At 48.3% G+C, this 22,310-nt stretch overlaps 1 protein-coding gene across 5 annotated transcripts in view; it reads right to left on the bottom strand.

The window, feature by feature from the left end:
* Positions 1-22,310, bottom strand: part of CNTN3 (contactin 3) — a 180,649-nt gene that overhangs the window by 120,234 nt on the left and 38,105 nt on the right. For 4 of the 5 annotated variants that reach the window (XM_081072445.1, XM_081072443.1, XM_081072446.1 and 1 more), the window contains 2 exons: positions 11,870-12,004; positions 1,215-1,341 (listed from right to left, as the gene is read on the bottom strand). In XM_081072445.1, the coding sequence (XP_080928571.1) occupies positions 1,215-1,341; positions 11,870-11,924 (182 nt within the window). In that variant the 5' untranslated portion in view covers positions 11,925-12,004. The remainder of the gene's footprint in view (positions 1-1,214; positions 1,342-11,869; positions 12,005-22,310) is intronic. The other variant, XM_081072447.1, reaches the window with a different exon arrangement.

The raw sequence follows: 22,310 nt of genomic DNA, 5'->3' as shown, positions 1-22,310 counted from the left end.
AAAACTTTATCCTCTCAGCCAATCCTGACCAGTAACCCGGAATTATGCTGCTGAAAGTACACCGTAGGCGCTCAATATACAGGTTGGTGAATATCGTTGCGAGAAGACTGCGCTTGACGGCTTCCAGATGCAAAAATGCAAAGATCTGCCTTCTCACCCAGCGCTGACCTAACCCACTGGAACAGTGAAGGTGGGCGTTTACTGTTTACAGGAGTCAAAACAACATCAGGAGCTCAATAATCCTCGGAACATTTAGAATTCTATTAATTCAGACTGAGGTCAGCTTGCTCTGCAGGTTACACTAAAGGCTCTGCCAAACAAACTAATGTTGTAAACAGTTTTCAGGACAAATGCTCACAGCACTCAAAGCACACGTGGTCAGGGAGCTCCCGCACTTTCTAGCAGCCACTTCTAGGAAAGCAGCATATGCTCGTCGTAAACAATGTGTTTCTCCATTAAAATGGGTCCCCTAAGGGGGACCCCTAAACACCCCTAAGCGTAAATACACCCCTAAGAGTAAATACGTTAGTCTTGTGTTATTTAATAAAGTAAATACCCACCCATCCAGTAACCACCATCATCCCCAAATGTCCATATATATTTTTATCTTAAGGTGACAGTTCAGGTTTTTATTCTTTTCTTTAGAACTTTCTGTGATGTTTGAAGGTTTTCAGTGAGCAGTTATTATTCACGTAATCTGAAAAGTACATACTTTCATGGAAAAAATCTAATAATAAACATGTTTTTCTTCAAGAATAAGTAAAACGACGTTAGCAAGAATGCATTTTATTCTTCTATGCTTAATGAACCTTCAAACACAACCCAATAAAATGGCAAAGCAAGGATAGATGCCGAAGTATTTTTTTTAATTATGATTTCCAAATACCTTTAGAACACATTTAATTTCATTGCCCACAATGGATGTGTTCCCAAGAACTGCATTATGCACTGAACTTCACCATAAATCGATAAAAAGACAGTGCAGACGTAAGAGATTCTACCATGTTTCCCTTCAGTGAAGGGGAAATCCCACTGCGAAGTGGATTAAATCAACACGGCCAGGGCCCAGCCTGCTGGAAACAGTGTAGGCATGCACGACCACAGGGTCATGCACGATTTCCTCCTGATGGCATACAGTTATTGAGCACAGAACAGGTTCACAACTAGCCACATCACTTTTTTCTCCATTTGTGTTTGCAAACTTCCCACTGTACCTGTAATGAGGTGAAGGGTGGCCTCTTGCTTCGCAATTTAAAGTCACTGTTTTATCCTGGGGACCAATGGGAACAACGCTGTCACTGGGCTCTCTGATAAACACGGGGCCTTGTAAGAGCAGCTCCCCTGTGGGGGGGAAACATCCAAAAACAACCACGTAAGTGAAAGGTGCACACAAGCTACGTTCCAGAATCGAAGAAACAGAAGCCAGCAACTCCTGTCTGCTCTTTAGAAACAAAGCTTTAATAAGACATGTGCCCCTCTGACATCCTACAAAATCTTTACATTACTGCTTATATTCCCCAAACTGTCTTTGGTATCCCCGTGGCAATATTTGTACTTTCTAATCCCCTCACCTTCCCCCATGCCCAACCCCCTCCCATATAGCAACCACCAGTTTTTCCTCTATGTCTCTGACACTGTTTCTGATTAGTTGCTCATTTATTCTGTTCTTCAGATTCCACATGTAAGTGAGATCATATGGTGTTTGTCTTTCTCCGTCTGACTTACTTCACTTAACACTGTTCTCTAGGCCCATCCGTATCACTGCGCTGTACACCTAAAGCTGAAGCTGAATAATACTGAATGTCAAGTATGATTATATATATATAGTCACAGGATGGAGTGCAGCATAAGGAATGGAGTTATTGGAATCGTAATATGTGATGTCAGAGGGGCAGTAGATTGGGGGCAGGGGATTCTCACTTTGTGAGGGTGCACATGTCTAACTAGTACATTGTTTGTACACCTGAAAACAATACAAATAAATAAATAAAATAAAAAATAAACTAGGAAAACCCATTCCACTTTCAAAAATTAAATAAACGGATAAATAAATGAATTAAAAAAAAACACACAAAATGAATCTTTGCCGGCAGGCGCCCTTCCGGAGCCTCCGTGAGCCCTCGAGCAGCCTGGACACACAGGTGGGAAGGTGAGAAGCCTCACAGACGCATTCCCATGGCAGTCAGATCCCTTCTGGTGTGAATGCAGCCTCACAGACCCCTTCTGAGGACGCAAAGGCTTCCTGCACCTTCACCGGGGAGTAACCTGCGACAGGAAGCCTGTCCTGCCGTCAGCCCCTTTGCAAACTTCCGCAGACGCAAAACCAACTATGTCCCTTGGCATTACCTCAGGCACCAAAGCTGCCAGGCACGATGCTCTTCTGCCCTCTTGAGCTAAAATCTCCTAATGTTTGGTGGGATTTCCATTTCATAACCAGCAAATTGAAGACAGGGTATAGCACTGAACACGTGTCTTTTCAGAAGTGTTTGTACATTCAAGAGCACTTGAACATTCTGGGAACACACACACACACACACACACACACACACACACACACACACAATCTCTGCAGGATGAATTCAAAAAGGAACGAGATGATGTCATCACCAAGCGCTGACGCTACTGGGCTGTGAGTCCCTGGCATTTCTGAAAACAAGCTCACAGGAAACAAGACAAAGAAAAGGAAAAGCTCACACTCTCCTGGTTCAAGGCGCCACGTTGGAGAAGAGTTCCTGTGAAGCAGAGGCTGAACCAACGACTCCCACAAAGAGCCATGAAGAGCGAGGCAGAGAAAGGAGGTCCAGAGGCCCCCGAAAGGCCCCGAGCCTGGGAATGGCTGTTTGGCCACTTCAAGTCATGATAACACTACTGACAAGATTGACTGTAACAGCAAGAACAACAAACTAACAGGGCAGAGCAGTGACGGGAGGGGTGGGCGCTCCCCGTGTGGACCCCAGGAGCCTGGGCATTGCTGTTCTCCAGTCCTCACGACGCCGTGGTCCCGCCCAGTGCCCCGCAGGACCCAGGGGCACAGCCGGGTGGCACAGCTTCAGGAAGATGCACTCTGGCCCATCTGACGCCAGGGGCCATGTAGTCACACCCTCTGTCCTTGCCCCTGGCTCCTGGGAGGTGACCTAGGCTGTACTTGACAGGAGTGCCGATGTGTAGGGCGGGCGGGCCACACTGGAAAGAGCGCAGCACGCAGGGTGGGAGATTTGAGTTATGGGGTGTGAGTGAACGGGACGGCGAGTCCAACCACGTGTGCAGTCAGTGTGTCAAGCCCACACAAGGAAGCCCAGGAAAACTCTGGGCGCTGAGGCGTGGTGAGCGCCCCTGGCTGGCACTACTCCTGTGTCCTGTCACTCCCAGCCCCACACGTATACCTGTCTTGCTAGATGGTCTAACAGCAACTCCACGTGATAAAAGCCACGACGCTGTTGTCAGATGCCGCCTGCCTGGTACACACCCAGGAGCGCGCGGTCCATGGCTCGTTTACGTGAAAAGAAAGAACACGCTCCCTCATGCCAGCTTTCACTGAACGTGTGGAAAGGTGCAAACCCGGCGGCTTCCCACCTATCACACTGCTCTACACGGCTTCATTCATCATCTCCTTCAAAACCTGTCTTTCGCAGAATTTTCTCAAAGGTTTTAATAGAGACGATTGCATCTGTGATTTCTATTCTTTACCAAAGAGACCAAATCGAGGCTTTCCGGGGCTTAGGCCTGATTCCCTTTGTGCGTTTTAGAAAGGATGTTTCATATCAAACTGTAGTGCAAGGCCATTGCGACTGTGAAAAAATAATTACACAACAAAGAATCCCTATTATGAATCAGCTGTAATGGAGAAGCTATGAAGAGGAAATACGAGCTGGCGGATGCCTTTTGCAATGATTTGAGCTGTAACCTCGTAAAGGACACTCCTGCCCGCACATCGGGGAGGAGATGCCAGCACCGTGTTTGAAACGCGAGTACGTCCAGCTCCACCGCAGCCCCGCGCCCACTGCGGCTCCCGAGCAAGAGCCCTGCGTGTACAGTTCTAGACCCGAGCTGGAGGGACGGAGCTGGGAGGTGGCATCAGGACGGAGTCCAAGGACCTGACAGGGGACCTTCCCCAAACTGTCTGGGACGGCGGGGGCGGGGGGGGGGGTGGGGGGTGGGAGGGAGGAGTCTTAGAGTTGAATAACGGAGTAATTGTTCAATTTATTTTTCATTGGACCCACAGTGAAAATTTACTTTACATCATGATGTACTGTAGACACGCTGGGCATGTGTACACACACACACACACACACACACACACACACACAACGGCTAATGACGTTACTTGTCATAACAATAATGTTGGGTCCCACTGACATTTCTACTCTGTTCTACTCTAGTTCATACAATGGGTTCTATCTTTTTTCAAGTTTTTAAATACCAGAAATAAACGACTATATTAACGTCATCACCCATCATGAATTCCTACCCCGATTTGATAACCCTTGTCCTAAATGCGTGCATTTCTGCCCCCCTGGGTTATTACTTAAGGAGGGTGTCTCTGATGATTGGAAGGTATTTCTTTAATTTCCTTCACATAGGAATGAAACCAATCTTGGCCGTGAAAGAAAACAACCAGCTACTTTCAAAATGGAAACAGCAGTGTGCTCCCAAGACGCAGGATGACAAGAGGGCTGTCCCCAAGCTCTCTGAGATGCCACAGCCTCCGTGGTCTCGGGGAAGAGAGCAAATAACAATGTGTGTAGCATGACCCTGTATGATAAGGACACACTCTATTTTAATTGGAAAAATAGTTTCTGAGTTCGGCGTAAGATGGAGCGAAATCCCTCATCATAACACTTAAGAGACACACACACGGCTTCAAGTGTCAACGTGCGAAGGGAGGACAGACGCTGAGTGCCAGCTCCTGCCCCGGACACTGCAGCTACGGAGTCACCGATTCTATGTGCTCGCTGAACACTCTGCACAGAACATGGGGCTCGTGCTCACGTGACCGCCTTCCTTCACAGTGGTGTGGACATCGACAGTCCTCAGAGCTGGGGGGATGCCCCTCACCTTTGGGTGCCACCATTTTGGAGAAGCCTTTGGAGGCTGTGACAGCCACCATCAGGCAGGCGGTGTGAGGTCGGCTCTGACCCCTCCCTGACTTCCGAGGTGTCACAGCTCCCGTGGTCACCCCATCAGTGTTCACCGAACCATGTCTGGGTATCTGATTGCTCGCAACGTCCCTCCCCCACTTTCCATCACCTTCACTTGCGTTTCTCCCGTGTTTCCTCATCTTCAGTCTTAAAGCTTCCGGGAGGTAGTGACTGGATAACACACGTCTCTGCCCTGAACACACCCACCACAGTGTGTGTATTAGAACGTTTGGCAAATTCCATCAGGATGGGTCTCTGTGTGTTTATGCTTCAGCACAAATGGTTTTAGTTCACACCATGTTACAGCTCAAGAAAAGAAAGAATTGGGCCACGTCGGGCTAACCTGAAGCAAACAGCTTGTCTTCAGCTGGAATATGTGCGCCCACCACCCAGGAAGTCACGGTATGAAAACGTGACCTCACAGGAGCTGATTCAACGACGGCAGCCAGCACGCGTCAGAAGCACAGCGCGGGTTCCACAAGCACCACCAGGCAGGTGGCAGGTCCAGGGCAGGCGCCGGGTCCCTTCTGAGGACTGAAAGGCACATATGACACAGGAGGCCCTCACGGAGCCTGTGCAGACAGCGCATTCAGAAGCAACGGCCTCTCGTCGGTGGCCTGTGTCACCGCTGGTGCTGAAGCAAAGCCCCTGTGGGGACGGCAACGGCTTGTTTGAATGGAACAGCTACCCAGCCGTGACAGAACGGAGCAGGACAAGTTGAGCTTCCGGTGCAGCTCCCCGGGGAGGTCCACTGGCCGAAAGTCCCTCCCAGAGCGGCAGCATTCACACGGGGTTTGCCGTCCATAGAATGGGTCCCCACACCCACGGTCAGCACTTACATGAACCGCAGGTTAGCTCACGTGACCAACACACTTCTCACTTCAGTCTCCATCTTCCGAGGCCGAATCTGGCCCCTGGTTTCTCTCCCCCGCTCAGAGTCCGAGCTTCACTTGGAAGCCGTGTTTGTTTCTAGGCAGGAACCGAGCCTGCCCGAATTCCCAGAGTCCAAGTCTTCCCAGTCCAAGTCTGAGACCGTTTCATTGTGCAGAGTGTGTATGACGTGACCCGTTAGTATGTCGGGCAATCTCACTCTATCGAGCAGCACCCAGCACGGCAGAGCTGATCACACGTCCCACCGCGTACACTGTGCAAACGTAACGTGTTGGCTGACGTCCACAGGCAGCTACGTGCAGAAGTGAACATGTCTGCTGTGTCGTCAGCAGGACTGAGGATCCCTGACACATCCCACATTCAAATATGCAGACGTTTTTGAGTTGAGTTTTGCTTCGAAAGGGACACGGCTGCAGACGTGGTCCCTGTGAGTGGACACGTTATGGCCAAGCTTGAACTGACGGACGTTGAGTGAGTGTGGTGTGGTGAGGCTCGAGAAGGATGGTCGGTCAGTGGCGGGTCGCTCTGGAAGTGGGGAAAGGCACCCTCTTCTCTGCCCCCGTAGGGTCTGAATGATGGATAGAGCAGGAAGAATAGCTTAAAACTCCAAGGAAATAGAAAACAGAACGTATGTGGCAACTGGATATCTCAAAGCTGGTGAGAGCAGCACAGAAAAACAAGGCAAAACATCCTGCACAGCTGTCCACTGAGGACAGCCACCGAGTGACAGCCATTTCTGTGTGAAGGACAGCAGTGAGGACATGACCTAGTTCCACACGGTGGGCATTTCTACACGATCAGACTCGTGCAGTGATTAGCGAGATGGACCCATGTGGCATGAGGACATCGCAGCCGAGGAAGGAGCCAGCCTCCTGGACACTCAGCAGAGGGACCAGCAAGAGGAACCCACGGCAGTGACCACCCTGGGCTCACTGCTACTGCAGGAGAGCCCTGCCCGTGTTCAAGAGGAAACAGGACACAGACATGCGGGACTGGAACTTATGAGGGGTGATCAAAAACTACCGTGAACGTTTAAATAAACATTTATTACAGTAAAAGACACATTGCGGTTAATCCCCCTCAGCATACTCCCCCTCACTTCAAACACTTATCCCATTGTTCTGACCACTTTCTGAAGCAGTTCTGGAAGTCCTCTTTGGTGAGTGCCTTTAGTTGCTCTATTGGGGCTGCCTCGATGTCCTGAACCATTTCGCCTTTGGGGAAGAGCCAGAAGTCACACAGTGCCAGATTGGTGAATAAGCTGGATGACGACACACTGTCATGTTTTTATTTGACAGAAATTCCCATATACCAGAAACGATGTGTGACACGGAGCATTGTCATGATGGAGGATGATTTACCACGCACTTTAAAACACACCTTCTCTCAACCGTAGCTCACACCCGACTGACTGCACCGAACAAGCTGAAACTTGTCCCACACTGTTACTAAGGCTCAACGTGACGTTTCCCATATTGAAGACCCTGCCTTTCCACTGGATGGCACAAGGCAGCAGCATTCACCGTATTTTGTGATCATAACGGAAAGGCTCCGTGTCACACACTGTTTCTGGTATATGGCGATTTTGTCAAATAAAAACATTACAGTGTGTCCTCATCCACCTTATTCACCAGATATGGCACCGTGTGACTTCTGGCTCTTCCCCAAAGTCAAAATGATTCAGGGCATCGAGGCAGCCACGACAGCACAACTGAAGACACTCACGAAAGAGGACTTCTGAAGGGCTTCAGAAAGTGGCAAGAATGATGGGATAAGTGTGTTCAAAGCGAGGGTGAGCACTGCACCTTGTACCTTTAAACGACACTCGGCACGGTCTGGGAAATGCGCTCTTGAGCCCTGACGCCAATAAGTGAGCTGCAGCCAGCGTTCCCAGGTGGGTGGTGCTCAGAGAGGTGACTGCATCCTCCCTCCAATTCTCATTCATTCTGAGGAGGACACTGGTCAGGACGTAGCAAACTGATTTTGAACCCACTCTTCTCTAGTGACCTTCAGTCTGGGAAACGCTCGCCCTGCTTGGTGCTGGACATTCCTTGCTCCCAGAGGCACTCCTCATGATGTGGACCCCGTGATCTGCTAGGACACAGGTGACAGAGTCCTTGACTCTTGCTTTTCTCCCACACCCCACATGTATTCCATCCACAATTCCTCATGATCCTACCTTGAAAATATACCCTAACTGTGCCCGCTGACCCTGCCGCCACCCTGAGCCACCATCGCTCCGGCCTGGACACTGCATTAGCTTCTCATGCGTGCTTGTGCCAGCGTCCCTGTGCTCCACACTCTGTCCTCGCACAACACAAGGAGACCCTCCAAAATCAGGCCAGGCCACATCGCTTCTCTGCACAAGCCACACCACAGCTCCTGCAGCTGCCAGCCCCAAAGCTCTGTGTACCTGCCTGACCCCCAAGGCTCTTCACGTTCCGCTGCCCCTGGGCCCACACCTCCTGGTGGCTTGCAGCTGCTGCTCCTCCCCCATAACTCACCGGGTCGAGCACGCCAGCTTTCTGGCTGTTTCTAGAACACTGAGCATGTCATTGTAAGGCTTGCGGCGAGATAATGAGGCTAGTAGGTGGGTTGAGAAAAGTGAGTGCTTTATTCTGCGCTCCCGGGCGAGGTCCACCGGTCCCCAGACAGGGCCAGCGAAGTTGAGCCCAGGGTAGAGGGAGAGAGGCATATATGCGATTTTGGGGGAGGGGGTGGCTGAGTGAGGTGGCAGATGAGCAGCCCCCCCAGCGCAGATCGGGCGCCAGCGGCTGTGTCCGGAGTTGCTTATCGCACCAGCGGTCTGCTGCCTTTTCTGGGAAACGCCAGGGGCCCCAGTCTCTGTCGGGCGAGGAGGGGTCTGACTTGGCTCCCGGCAGCTTTAACCAGGCCCCTAGCTGACCTAACAGTCATCATCCATTAGAAACGAGCGTGGATTATCTACTCTGCCTGGAGCTCCCTTCCTAAACACCCACAAGGTCGGCTCGTTCACCTCCACGCCTTTGCACAAACGCCATCTTCCCTTAAGGACTAACCTGGTGACTTCCTGTAAAAGGCAGCTCACACCACAGCCCCCACACTCATCCTCATCCGCCTTTTCCTCCCCTCAGCACTGTCATCTCCTAACTTACTCTAGTCTTTCTACCCCAACACGATGTGATGGAAACCCCAGAGAGTCAAAGAACTCTGTCCATCTTCTGCCCAGGAAACCATGTGTGGGGCATAATAGATAATGAATAAATGTCAGGTTAAGAATGAACAAAGGCTAGAGTTTCTGAGGAAAAGCAGAGTCAGGTTCCTCTCAAGAAAAAATCCTGGCCAGAAATTACTATTTGCCTCTTTGCTGCAGGGAAAAACAGGCAGAGACAAAGCAACAGAAGAAAATGGAGGAAAAATGCACAAAGTAACAAATACCAAAGAACTTAAATTTCAGAAGGTAGGAAATGGCAAATTATCAAGGCTCAGTCGCTGCATTTGCTGAGTCTGCATTGGCCAAACACGCCTACACACAATACGTCTCACCTGCTGTTTATTATGATCATTCCCACATCATGAGCAGATTTTTAAATTTCATACATAAAAAATGACCCAATATTGGTTAAGAGAACATCACTCACAAGCCAGGCTTTTAGTCTAAAATGTATATATTCCAAAAGGAGCACCGCCATTCAGGATGTCAAGTGCTGCATGCTTAGAAAACTGGGAAGAGGCAAATTCGATCCGTTTTATAATTATAAAGATCACCAATTCTCTAAGTAACACCCTGCAGACAGTGAATCATAGATCACGTAACCCAACCCCCTTACCAACCTTTACAGCTTTTTACCAACATATCTAGAGAATCAAGTGGACCTTCAAATCTTTTGATAAAGTCTTAGTATTTTCAAAAAATGGATACTGCTTTTTCTATAAATTCCTTCATAAATATGTAAAACATTTCTCAAAAAAGCTGAAAAACAATACAATTTGCACACAGTGTAAAATTACAGCTCAAACTGGTAAGCCTTCGAAGAAGTCATCTCATTTTCTTTACCTACACCTCCGCATTTTGAGTGTAACTTCCTAGTTCCAATTAATTTGGAAATTTCAAAGTTGCTTCTATAAAAGCTGACATCATGAATATTATCACCATGGTAGATATCTTTCATCTTGCTCATACGGTAACAAGAAAACTCAAATTTCAAACTTTGTAAATGAAGAAAATAATCCTAGGGAAAAGAAAAACACTTAGTGTTGATATCTGTATTGTTCTTTCTCCAAAGACCATTTGAAAAGGCAGAGATTTGTAAACAATGACTGCTTTTGCCTTCAGTGCCAGAGAAGCAGCAGTCAAAGAAAATGTTTTAGGAACAAGAGCTGAGGCATCAGAGGGCAACCCTGTTTAAAAACCAAAAAAAAAACACAACAACTTGATTTTAAAAATTGGACGCTTTCATTTCATTTAAGTATTTGAAGAGTGTTTAAAGTTTGAGTTGAGTAGATTTTGAGACCTCGACTCAAACTTTACTCCAATACACGCATGTTTTCAAGTACCGTGTGTTTTACCTGACGTGGTATTTGGCATCATTGCACACCAATTCCCTCTTAGAGAGGAAAAGATCACTCGATGTTTTTGTTAAGTGTCCTGAGGCATCACAAAGCAATTGTGTTCATGTAAAAATTGGTCTTATTCTCAAGAGTTGGGTGCTTAAATTTTTTACAGGTGATAAGTGATGACTTCTGCTTAAATGGCTTAAACAATCAACCAACCAATCAATGGAGAAACACACCATGTAGTAGACAGACAGAAGAAATACAGTGATAGGCACAAGAGTTAAATCCAAATGGGGCAGATGTGGGTGTTCGTAGTACTATTCTTTCAACGCTGTAAGTGCTGGAGAATTTTTATAATAAAGAGATGGAAAACAAACGAACAAAAAACCGAAATCTAATTGTTGTGCCCATAACCATGTTTCCCCGAAAATAAGACCTACCTGGACGATCAGCTCTAATGCATCTTTTGGAGCAAAAATTAATAGAAGACCCGGTCTTATTTTACTATAAGACCGGGTCTTATATAATATAATAATAATAATATAATATAATAATAATATAATAATAACATAATATAATAGCAATATAATAAATACCGGGTCTTATATTAATTTCTTCTGCAAAACATGCATTATAGCTGCCGGTCCGGCTAGGTCTTATTCTTGGGGAGACAGGGTAGCATTTTATTTAAAACAACCCTTCTCTTATCTATCCACTCCCCTAGAAAAAAAACCTAAACAAACAAAAAAGAAACACATCAAATGATTTATAAGTTGCTTTGGAATGTTGGATATATAGAGAATTATTCGTTTTCGTTCTATTTTGTACTAAACTGCAAATTTTCCAAATTAACAAATAAGAAGCCTGTGCTTATTTTGGGACCCTTAAATAAGTTATTTGCCAAAAAGGAAACAGTATTTTCTTTAAGATTAGATATGAAAATACCAGCATTCTTTCGACTTTATATTCTCCCTTTACACTAGAGATGATAAGTTTCAGCTCCTTTGGGGGGGGATGAGAAAAGTTAGGAATGAACATTTTCAAGTTCTGATGCGTTGCTGTAATCATAGTATAGGAGATTCGTAATGTAAGCTGTCGTTATATTTGCTACGAAAATAAAATGATATGCCAAATGAGGGAGTGAAAAGAGAATCCAATAATCAGAAGAGAAAAATAGAATTTTCTTTCTGGACAATAAGATTTTTCTTTGCTGCTGGAGGAATATCACTTCAACATTTAACAAATGACTTAATAGATGAGTCAATTGTGGTTCTAACCTCAACTTAGAAAATAGCTGGTTTTACCTCCTAGGCAGCCAATGACGGAGAGCAGGATCAACTGTTTCCATGACAACTTCATCTTTAATTGCCAGCAGCAAGAGTAACTCTTGTCCAGTCTCCAAGGAACAGGATGCTTTGTCTTCAGGTAAATCCTTTAACCTGTAAAATATGTGCACAAAGCAGTCAGATTTGAAAAGACAAGCCGCTTTATAAAATATATTTTCTGCTTTTCATAAAACTGTATGCCACTCAAAATCCTCAAATGAAATGAATCTTTTCTGATGCAAAAGAGATGTATGAAATGCAGATACATAAAAAAACCAAAGCAAAAAACTGTATGTAATTGATCGGCAGATGGAAGTAGCTTCACAAAATCTGAAATGTTCTGCATACTAAAATATTAAGTGTTAGTATATTAAATATTAAAATATGCTACAGAATAATTATCAAATAAAATAAAGATCTGAAATCGTAACTTTTCTCATTTCCTCTAATGATAACATTTGGGTAAAACTAAGAGTTAAATGAGCAGATACATTGAAGCCCCCTCTTCACAGTCCCCGAATCCCTCTGAGGCGTATTAATTATAAATGGCATTGCCAGCATTCACCTGCAGCCTATTTTTCTCAGAGACAATCGCAGAAAACCCCCAACTACACGACTGCATGAAACAGATCAAAACTGCTAATGGTGGAAACTGTTTTCTCTGAGAATCTCGTAAATGAAACTATTTTCTTTTTTACCTTCTTGAATCTTCATAAACGTGAACGTAACTATGTGAATACCCTGTGATGGCTTCAGCGCCATTTGAAACCAGCTATCGGGCCTGGCGAGGGGTCATGTCGGCTGGACACACACCTGAGACCAAAGGCTGCTCTGGGCGGCTGAGACCCAGCCTGTGCCCCAGGGGGAACCGACGGTGGGCAGTGGGCAGCAAGGACGGTGCCCGGCTCTGACCGGACGGCCATGGCCTGGGCGGAGCCCCCGACTGCTCAGCTAAGGAGAGAAGCCCTGGTCTTAAGACAGTGGTTCCTCTATACGGGGTGTGACATTCAGGGGTCCCAAATAACAGTCACTTGAAAAGAAAAACCATGACAACGCCTGAGTTCTGTCTGTCCGAGGACACACTGAGCAGCCCTCCTGTAGCCCGCTATGCTTGCTCCCTGGGGTCTGACACCTGTCCCTATGGGGGGCTGGCTCAGAGATGTGGCCGCAGCTGCAATGCCAGGAGTCTGGCATCTCTGACCTGCCCATGAGGGATGGGTGGACACGTGACAGACTGGCAGGGGAGTGGCTGGTGCCACCTCAGGGGCTGGGACCCGTTGTCACCAGCCCGTCCTACACAGTGCATGCGTCTCAGGCAGGGGTCTCTTAACATAAACACTGCGAAGCGAACTCAGGTGCAAGCAAGCACTTTCCTGGCAGATGAGGAGAGAAACAGGGCATGGAGAGAGAGAGGGAAGGAAGGCAACCGGGTGGGCAGGTGTGTGACCACAGCGTCATCCCACTGGGGAAGCTCTGGGAGTGGGGGTCGTGCACAGCGTACGCCTCAGGGCCACCCAAGGTGATCCTTGTCAAGGGGCAAAGGAGCTACTGTCACCGCTCGGAGGCCAGCTTCTGGGAGTGGTCACTGCCCAGCACCACAGCTGGTCACTGGGGCAGCAAGGTGGCTCCAAGAGCCCAAAACACCTTCGGGTGGAGACACACACGTGGCGGCACCTGGAAAGGCGTGTGCAGCCAAGTGACTGAGGCAGGACACGGATGAGACAGTTTCTGCCCCAACGCACGCGTGAAACTGAGACGGTCTGAGGCTAGACCCACGGCACCAGGCCCAGCAGCGTGATGGCCCGCGGGGCTGAGTGACTTCGGGGAGCAGGGGAACATGCTGACCCAGCCAGGCACGGGGCGTCGCAGCCTTTCCAGGGCCGACTTCTCCTCACCTGGACCAGAAGCTTCCAGACTCCTGCCCCCTTCCTGTAGTCGCTCAATCAGCGACATCCTGTGCCCACAATTATTTTCAATTACAAGCCTGAATAACTGGAATCATTCTAGATTAAACTTACAACTGACAAGCCGCAACTGCCATGCCCTCCTTCTAATCATGACTGTGAGGCAACAGGAGTCCAGAAATCATGAGAAAGTGCTCTCTCCCTCTCCCTCGCTCTCCCTCGCTCTCTCCGTCTCTTTCTCTCCCCCTACCGCCCCCCCCCCACACACACACACATACTAGAAATGCAAGGATGCTTCTGGACTCCCAAATACAGCACCGTGGCAGTTAGGCACAGAAGACATGGCAAGCAGGACAGCAGTGACGTGAGCACAACAGGTCAGAGATGCCTGAAGAGTCGGGGAGCGATGACAAGGGGTGCCAACCCCTGGGGAGGCGAGGAAAGGCGTGAGGGCTGCGCCCCTGACCAAACTGCTGTTTCCTCCTCTGGGGGTTCAAACCATGCAGTTATACACTAAATGCAACTGGAAAAGAATTAGGTAATGACAAAATAAAAGACTTCACAAGAACAGGTCATTGGAATTTTCAGGACAAAAAGGACAAACTCCAGCAAAGGATCCTGCAGTGACATCCTCATAACCACACTGTTTCCCCAGAAACAAGACCCAGTCGGACCATCAGCTGTGACGCGTCTTGTGGAGCAAAAATTAATGTTAGACCCGGTCTTATATTATATTTTATATTATATTATATTATATTATATTATATTATATTATATTATATTATATTATATTATATTAAGACCTGGTCTTACATTACGTTAAAATAAGACCTGGTATTATGTTATATTATATTATGTTATGTTATATTATATTATATTATATTATATTATACCAGGTATAATCCTGGGTCTTATATTAATTTTTGCTCCAAAAGATGCATTAGAGCTGATGGTCCAGCTAGGTCTTATTCTCAGGGAAACACAGCAGTAGGCAAACCACCCCCAAAATACGGGAGGCTTTGCCCTATCTTATCCAGAGAACAAAATACTAGTGCAGTAGAAACCATGTCACAAATGTCACAAACGCCTGTAACGAGGGTAAGGAGAAGAGTGCTGGGCAGGTGCACGTGTGATGACGGGAGGACACAGCTTTTCCATCACTGGCTGTGCCATCGTCCCCAACACCCTGTGCTCAGCTATGGGCTTTAAAACCATGTTTCCTGCTGAGCTTCCAAAACAGTGAAAACGTCTTTGGAAATCGAGTGAGTGAGAAGCATTTCTACCTGAATGAGAAGGTAAGGCACAGCACAGGATCTGCTGCCATTTGAAAATTATTTTAGGAAAGCGTGTAAGAAGGCATTAAAAAAATGGTAACTTAACAAATGTTATCTTCCTAACAACGCACCCCAAAGTAACACGCATTTCAGTTACATTTAAAAAGTAAAATGTGTCCTAAGAAGTTCTATTCTGAAGTCTTTGTGAAAATCCTGTGATTAGCAAATATTTCTTGAGTGTCTGTCAGGCGCTGGGATTGTAATTCCGGGGGTTGGGGGGTGGTCAGGGCACTGAGATCCCTGTCCTCGTAAGTGTACTAGTGAGTGGGGATGACACCCGATTCGGGGGAGTACAGAGTGCTCGAGAACTGGCCAGCGTGGAAGGTGCAGCGAGGGCAGAAGCTTGCAGGACAATGGCCGTCAGCAGGAAGGGCAGGGTGCCTGTGCAAGGTGGGGTCGCCCATGATCAGACATGTGTGCTGCAGGGGGATGAAGGCAGAAGTGCCCAGGGGCAGACGGAGACCTGGTACGGTCTGAACTGCTCACCGGGCTGGTGACTGGCCAGTGGGGCCCCTCTCCCATCACAGACCACTCACCCCCAGGCTGCCCCAGTCCCCCACCTCCACTCCCAGGTCCACCGCCTGAAGGGTCACTGTCTGTCAGAGCAGGAGGCTTCCAGAACTCTACTGATCAGAGCTCAGAGCCTCCTGCCAGGTAGATATCTGGGCATCACCTGAGGGTGAAGGCCAATGACTTCCATCTCCGTGGCTGTTGCAAAAGCACAGGGATGACCAGTGAGACAGCCTGCAGAGGCCGAGGAGAGTGGCAGGAAATGGGGCTGCAGGCGTACAGTGCGGCCGGCCCCCAGGGCTGGCTAGGAAGGGCTGTCAGCATAAAGCCCTTTGAAACGTCCCTGCAGCTTTTGCCACGATCAGATTCCCAATGGGCACCACAGTTAACTGTACTATAATCGGCGTCAGCCTTCAAACGATAAAAGCACATCTTGCAATACACCAATTTCATTCTTGCCTTTCAAATCACAGAAACCACAGGCTAGAAAATATTAGGCAAACTATCTGATGTAAGAGAAGAAATACGGATATTTTAATATTCTTATATATGCCCCCACACAGGCATACACTGCATAAAGTCTGAAAAATAAAAAAAAAAACATAACCCCACTCAGGAATATCATATTAAAACTATGTTGCTCGTTTTTCATCATTGCTCAGTAGGGCGCTGACTTTGTAAGTAACAAAGGCAATTAGTACAATCACGACCTGACTTCTCAGCAGGGCCAAGTGTTGTCATAGACAGAAGGGACATGTAAAAGCTCGTCCCACTTCTGAAACTACCAACCTACAATAATTACAAAGGAAGCCACTGAAGCAAGACAAATACCAATCAAAATATCATCTGCTCAAACAGAATCTTCTACTGTGCCCAGGAATGTTACATCAGAGAAAACAGATACCCTCTAGAATTTTCTCCGCTACTAGACATTTGTGTCTGGGGGCGAAGGCTTAATATATTTACAACACGTCTGCCACATCAGTCTTTAGCTCCAAAATTCAGTGCATGCTGACAACCGGACTATCTAGTCTTAATGCCAGCTGAGCTAAAAAAACAAAGCACAGGACCTTGGACCTGAAACCCAAAACGCTCTAAGAGACCATGTGTGGCTTTTGGGCTTTGTCACGGACATTACAAGATTGCTACGAAGAGTCCAGGTTATGAAACGTTGACACAAATTTATAATATTAAAGTATCTGGACAACTCTGCATGCAGTCCTGGCAAATACTCAGAGGTCAGTGTCTTCACGTGGCGGGACGTCTAGGCGGGATCTTAGTCAGAAGCTTAGTGCACTCTGGTTTGGCTTCTTTTCTGCCAGACAAACAGGACCACAACGAGCATCCTCCTTTTCAGAGAGCCAAACGCGACAGCATTTTGTGGAAAAGGACGGCTCAGCAGGTGCCTACAGCCACCAAAAGTCACCTCTATCTTCAATAACTGAGAAAAGAATTCCATTCATGATCATACACTGTTTCTAACCTCCCTCCCCCAAAAGCCCTTGAGCAGATCAGCCTTTTGGAATATTCAGCAAACTGTTCAATTCCGGCTGGATGGAGCTTGATGCTTCCAGAATGTACTCTGCCTCCCAACCACGGTTTGCAGCCGTAACACGATGGCCGCCCACTAACAAGGAGTCTTGTTAGTCCCACACGCTGAGTTGGGACGGCACAGCCTGCGGGATTGGAAGTACGAGTGTACCCATGTGTCCTCAGTCCAATCACACGCCTGGGTCCCGGAGAAGAGGACGTCCCTCACTCTGCAAGCTGAGCCTGCCTCCTTGGTGACGCTCACCTGAGCACGGGGCCCACACCCTCCTGCCCCCAGTGCACACGTGCAGAGCTAAGGAGGGGCACAGAGTCCCGCCATCATCACACCAGCAGCCCACACTTAAAAATTGTGTGGTACTCATAAAAATAAAAATTGTGACGTACTCAGCAATGTACTGAGTACTGAGCCCTGAAATGACCAGGATTTCTTACCGTCAGTGGTGTCAGAAATAGTTTAAAGGCCATGAGAAGTGGAATGAACTGTGGTCTAACAACATACATGTGTATATCTGCACGAGGTCTGACAATTAAGTTTGCGAACTCGTCCTAGAAAAAGTGCTACACACCTCACTGCTGAATGTCACTATAGTCACCTTCGAAGTCCTCCCCTTGGGAAGCTCTGCACCAATGCCAGCACCTGGTCCATCCTTCAAAGCAATTCTGGAACTCTTTTTCTGGAATGGCCATCAGAGCTGTCATTGTATTACCCTTGATGTCTTGAATGTCATCAAAATGTCTTCCTTTCAATATTTCCTTTATCTTCAGGTAAAGAAAGACGTCATTGGGGGCCAGGTCAGGTGAGTAGGGAGCGTGTTCCAATACAGTTATTTGTTTACCGGCTATAAATTCCCTCACTGACAGTGCCCTGTGAGCTGGTGCATTGTCGTAGTGCAAGAGCCATGAGTTGTTGGTGAAAAGTTCAGGTCGTCTAACTTTTTCACGCAGCCTTTTCAGCACTTCCAAGTAGTAAACTTGGTTAACTGTTTGTCCAGTTGGTACAAATTCATAATGAATAATCCCTCTGATATCAAAAGGTTAGCAACATCATTGCAACAAGTTCGCCAACGTAATTGTCAGACCTCATGTGTGGCATAAACATACATGGATATGCACACACACACACACACACACACACACACACACACACACAAGGTTGTACAAGCTTGGGCAAGGGGCTTGTTACTTAACATTCTTTTGCCCTCAATTTTACCTCCGTAAAACGGGTGAGTATGGACATAGTTGGTTTATTGTAAGAAATGAGTAAGTCTGTGACCAGGTGCTGAGCCAACTCCCTGGTACTCAAGACGTGACAGTTAACTGCTGTTATTTCTAAGAAATTAAATATAATTGGGACCTTGACGGGAGATAAATCAAAGACGTAGCTAAAGTACTAAGTGAAACACGAGTCTCTAACTCATTTTTAAGGGACATTAACTGCTCCTGGGCTGCTCACATCTTGTTTTTTAAAACACTTGTTCTGCTTAACTGTGTTTTTAAAAGTTGTTTTCTCACAAGGAATGGAGTGATTCTGACAGCTTTGGAAATGCTAATTGGGGCGATGAAGAGTTATCTGCTTGGAGGTCACACCCATTAGGGGCCTCTTGGGGGTGGATGAAACACCCACTATCAACACACACAACAACAACACAACGTTTCAGCTGAGGACACAGAGGTGAGAGTACCTGCGTCTCCCCCACCAGAACAGCCTTTGTTTGTTTTCATACAGATTAAGCCTCTGACCCACAGTGGGGATGGTCTCAAGCTGGCGGCCCAGGTGGAATAGTCTGGAAGGCACAGAGATAAAACCAGAAGGGGGTGGAGACGGAACAGCGGCGTGCGTGTCCCCCTGACTCAGGCTTGGGGCCCGGCCACCCCACCCCATGCACTGTAAGCCCAGGGCCACCAGACACCCCGACTTTTCAGAAGACCCTGGACGTACAGAGTTTTAGATGAGATCTCCCCCAGTTTTCAAATGTTAGCAAGCAACTAATGAAAAGGCAACTTAAAAACATTTGTGTCGGCCAAACAAAGTATGCCTGCAATTTAGATGCAGTCCATCTTGAAACCTCCGACAAGAATGCATTTTCCCACCGAAAACATCTGAAAAGGGTCACCGATCACTCACTTGCCCCTGGAGAAATATGCAACACTGCACAGATTACAAACACTTCTGTATTTTTTCTACTCAGGAAGACAGTTCTTTGAATCGTCTCACTGGGGGCAGTGTGACGATGGGATAGGGGACACATCTCCCCCACTTCCCAAAGGAGGAGATCGGTCAGAGTTCCAATTTACGCAGAGACAGTTCTCATTCATAGACGAATGAGCTCGTGTCCAAGAACCAAAACTTTACAACCAAAGTTCCGAGGGTCCCACGGGCTATGCCCAGGTGGGTATCCCGAGTGAGTGCACACAGGTGACTCCCCTCCCCGACCCGTGTGACAGACACTGACCACTGACACTGCCCACATGTGCCGTGTGGGACGTATCGGGAACACGCGTATCAGGAACTGGCAGATCCCAGGACCTTAATGACGACTTTCAGGTGTCCCTGAGTCGACGAGTTTCCATTCACACAGTGGTAACCCACATGCTACCGTCTCCCACGTGTGACTCCAGGGAGACCTGCCTTTGCCAATGAGCTCCGTGCATGTGTGGAGGGAGAGGCCAACTCCGAGGGCCTGTGCGGTGTCCCCAGCCCCCAGAACGCTCCTACGTGAACACGTGCAGGACAACCTGCTTCTGGAACGGCCTCTGGATCGGGCGTGTGCCCAGCCAGACGCCGCTGACTTCCTGCTTGTCTAGACCCTCCAGAAACACTGCACGATGTGGACACTGGGACACATGTTCGGCTTCGTAGGACCAAAACCTGCTCCCTTGCCCGGGCCTTCCCATTTCAGAGTGACAAAGACAAGGGATCGCGTTCCGGAACACACTCCGATATTCCTACTACGCTCTTCAAAGAACCTGGCAGACGCTGAGTGAGTGAGTGAGGGACCCAGGAAAGGCTGCATGGAGCTGCCCACGCCCACCCCCACAAAGGGACCCTGCTGCCCGGGTTTAGACAATACTTTCTCACTTGTCTTTTGTTTTCATGTTGGCGACCCATTTGTTTTTTAATCACCGGGTGGGCCTAACCAGATGTGCCTGCAGGCCAGCAGTGTGTGTTCTCCGAATGTGCAGTGACAAGAGGAACACAGAATCGTAACAACAAACCTCTTCAGAGACTTGTTCCAAGGCCGCCGAGGCCTGCTGGGCCCACTGTGTGGCCCTGCGCCTGGCCGGCCGCCCAGAGGCCCCTCGTGGAGCTGCCCCCGGCAGACCCTGGGGACAGTCTGTGCTGAGTCAGTGGGGCAGTGGCCACCATGCGTGGCTCTGTACCAGCCATCTGGGGAGCGCAGTGAAAACGCTGGTGCCCGGTCTCACTGCCCCATAATTCCCAGGCATGGGGCCCAGAACTGCTGTTGGTTTTAAAACTCCCAGAGTAATCGTGCTGCAGGCTGCGATGCACTCAGAAGCACCACTGAACTTCCAGATTCCAGCCCCGGCGTCAGTGACGAGACTGGACGGCGTCTGCTCTGCTGTGGCTGCTCTGTCACGTGGGACTTGGGTTAATTTCCCTTGAGTTTCCCCCTTTTTCTCGCTCTGCGATTCCTTCTTACAAGGAAGGTGGACACAGGACGCAATGTTCAGGTTGTTCCCATACGCGCTGCTTTCAAAACCACTGAGAAGATTCCACGAAGTCCTCAGCTCGCAGCCCAGGGACAGAGAAGGAAGGACTTCCCTCAACACCAACAAGGTCTCCCCTGTTGGCGGCCAGAGCTCTGGGGTCCACAGGGAGCTGCGACCGAAGAGGAGAGCACGTACCTGCAGGTCCCGGGGATGCAGCTGACAAGCTCCCAACGCGTGGAAGCCCCACAGGCAGCCTCACGTGGGCACAGGACAGACCCCTGGGGGGTCGAGCGACCGGACCTTCCTCGCCTGGCTCAGTGTCACCTCTTCACACGTGCGAGGCTCTGGGGAGGCCGGGAAATGGGACAGGACTGCCAGGGAGACAGACTGAGCGTTTGCCGTTAAACACACACCCCAAATGAGGAAGCAAGTGGGACCCCATGCGCCATCCCAACTCCCCAACGCCCGTGAACAGGAAGGCTTTAGATATGGACTCGGGGGTGAGGCTCAGTGGAAATGACTCTGTGCAGGTTAATTAGTAATTGCTTGTGAAATACTTTGGTGGGCGTGATAACCTTATTTTAGTTCCGCAATTGCTAATTCTACAGTTTGAAAGCTGAGTGATTAAGGTTTTATCACAAGCTAAGAAAGCTGAGAATGCTAAGCGTCCGTTAAAATCCTCTCCCCACATCTTCCTCCGGCGTCCAATTATTTGCAGGTCCGACGACGATTATTTAGCAAAACTGGTGCCTTAAAACATATTTTCAAGGAACAACAAAAAACGTGGATTCTCATTTCCTGTAACGAAAGTCTCCTGATTAATGTTCATTATGGAGACACTATGCCAATGGAGTATGTGTATGAACAGAGAACACTCATCATCATCTGGGCGTTTTGGAAACAAACGTTCCAGGATCTGAAGGCCGTATGGACAGACGCGCCCTTGACACGGGCTGTGTTTTTCTGTGACATGCATGTCCCCAAGGCAGGAATGGGAGAAAGAAATAAAAACAAAGCTGCTGCTCTAAAACTAACAGAAAGTCGGGACGCTGCCGCCATGCGCCAGCCCGTCTCTGCCAGACCCCCGGTGACACCACGGGCACCACCCAGGCTTGTCTGACTGACGCAGCAGGTCCCAGTCCTTCATGGATGTTTTGAATGCCATCCTGGGTGCACTGAACGTGCATTAGTGGATTCCTACCGCACGGAGGGGCATCGAAGTGGTGTTTCGCTCACATTTAAAGTGAACGCCAGTGGGTGCTGGGACTTCTTTCTTCCCTGCTCTCTATCCAAACCACGGGATCATCTCTAAGCAACAAGAATGCCAAGAACAGACGGCCAAGCCAAGTGCTCTCAGTGAATCGAGCAATAGGAACTCAGCGACCATCCAGCTACTGTGCATGTTTGTATGTACCGTGTTTCCCCGAAAGTGAGACCAGGTCTTCTATT

This window comes from Rhinolophus hipposideros (genome assembly GCF_964194185.1).
Source record: "Rhinolophus hipposideros genome assembly, chromosome: 14".
Lineage (NCBI taxonomy): Eukaryota > Metazoa > Chordata > Mammalia > Chiroptera > Rhinolophidae > Rhinolophus > Rhinolophus hipposideros.
This window is presented reverse-complemented; position numbering and strand designations above follow the sequence as displayed.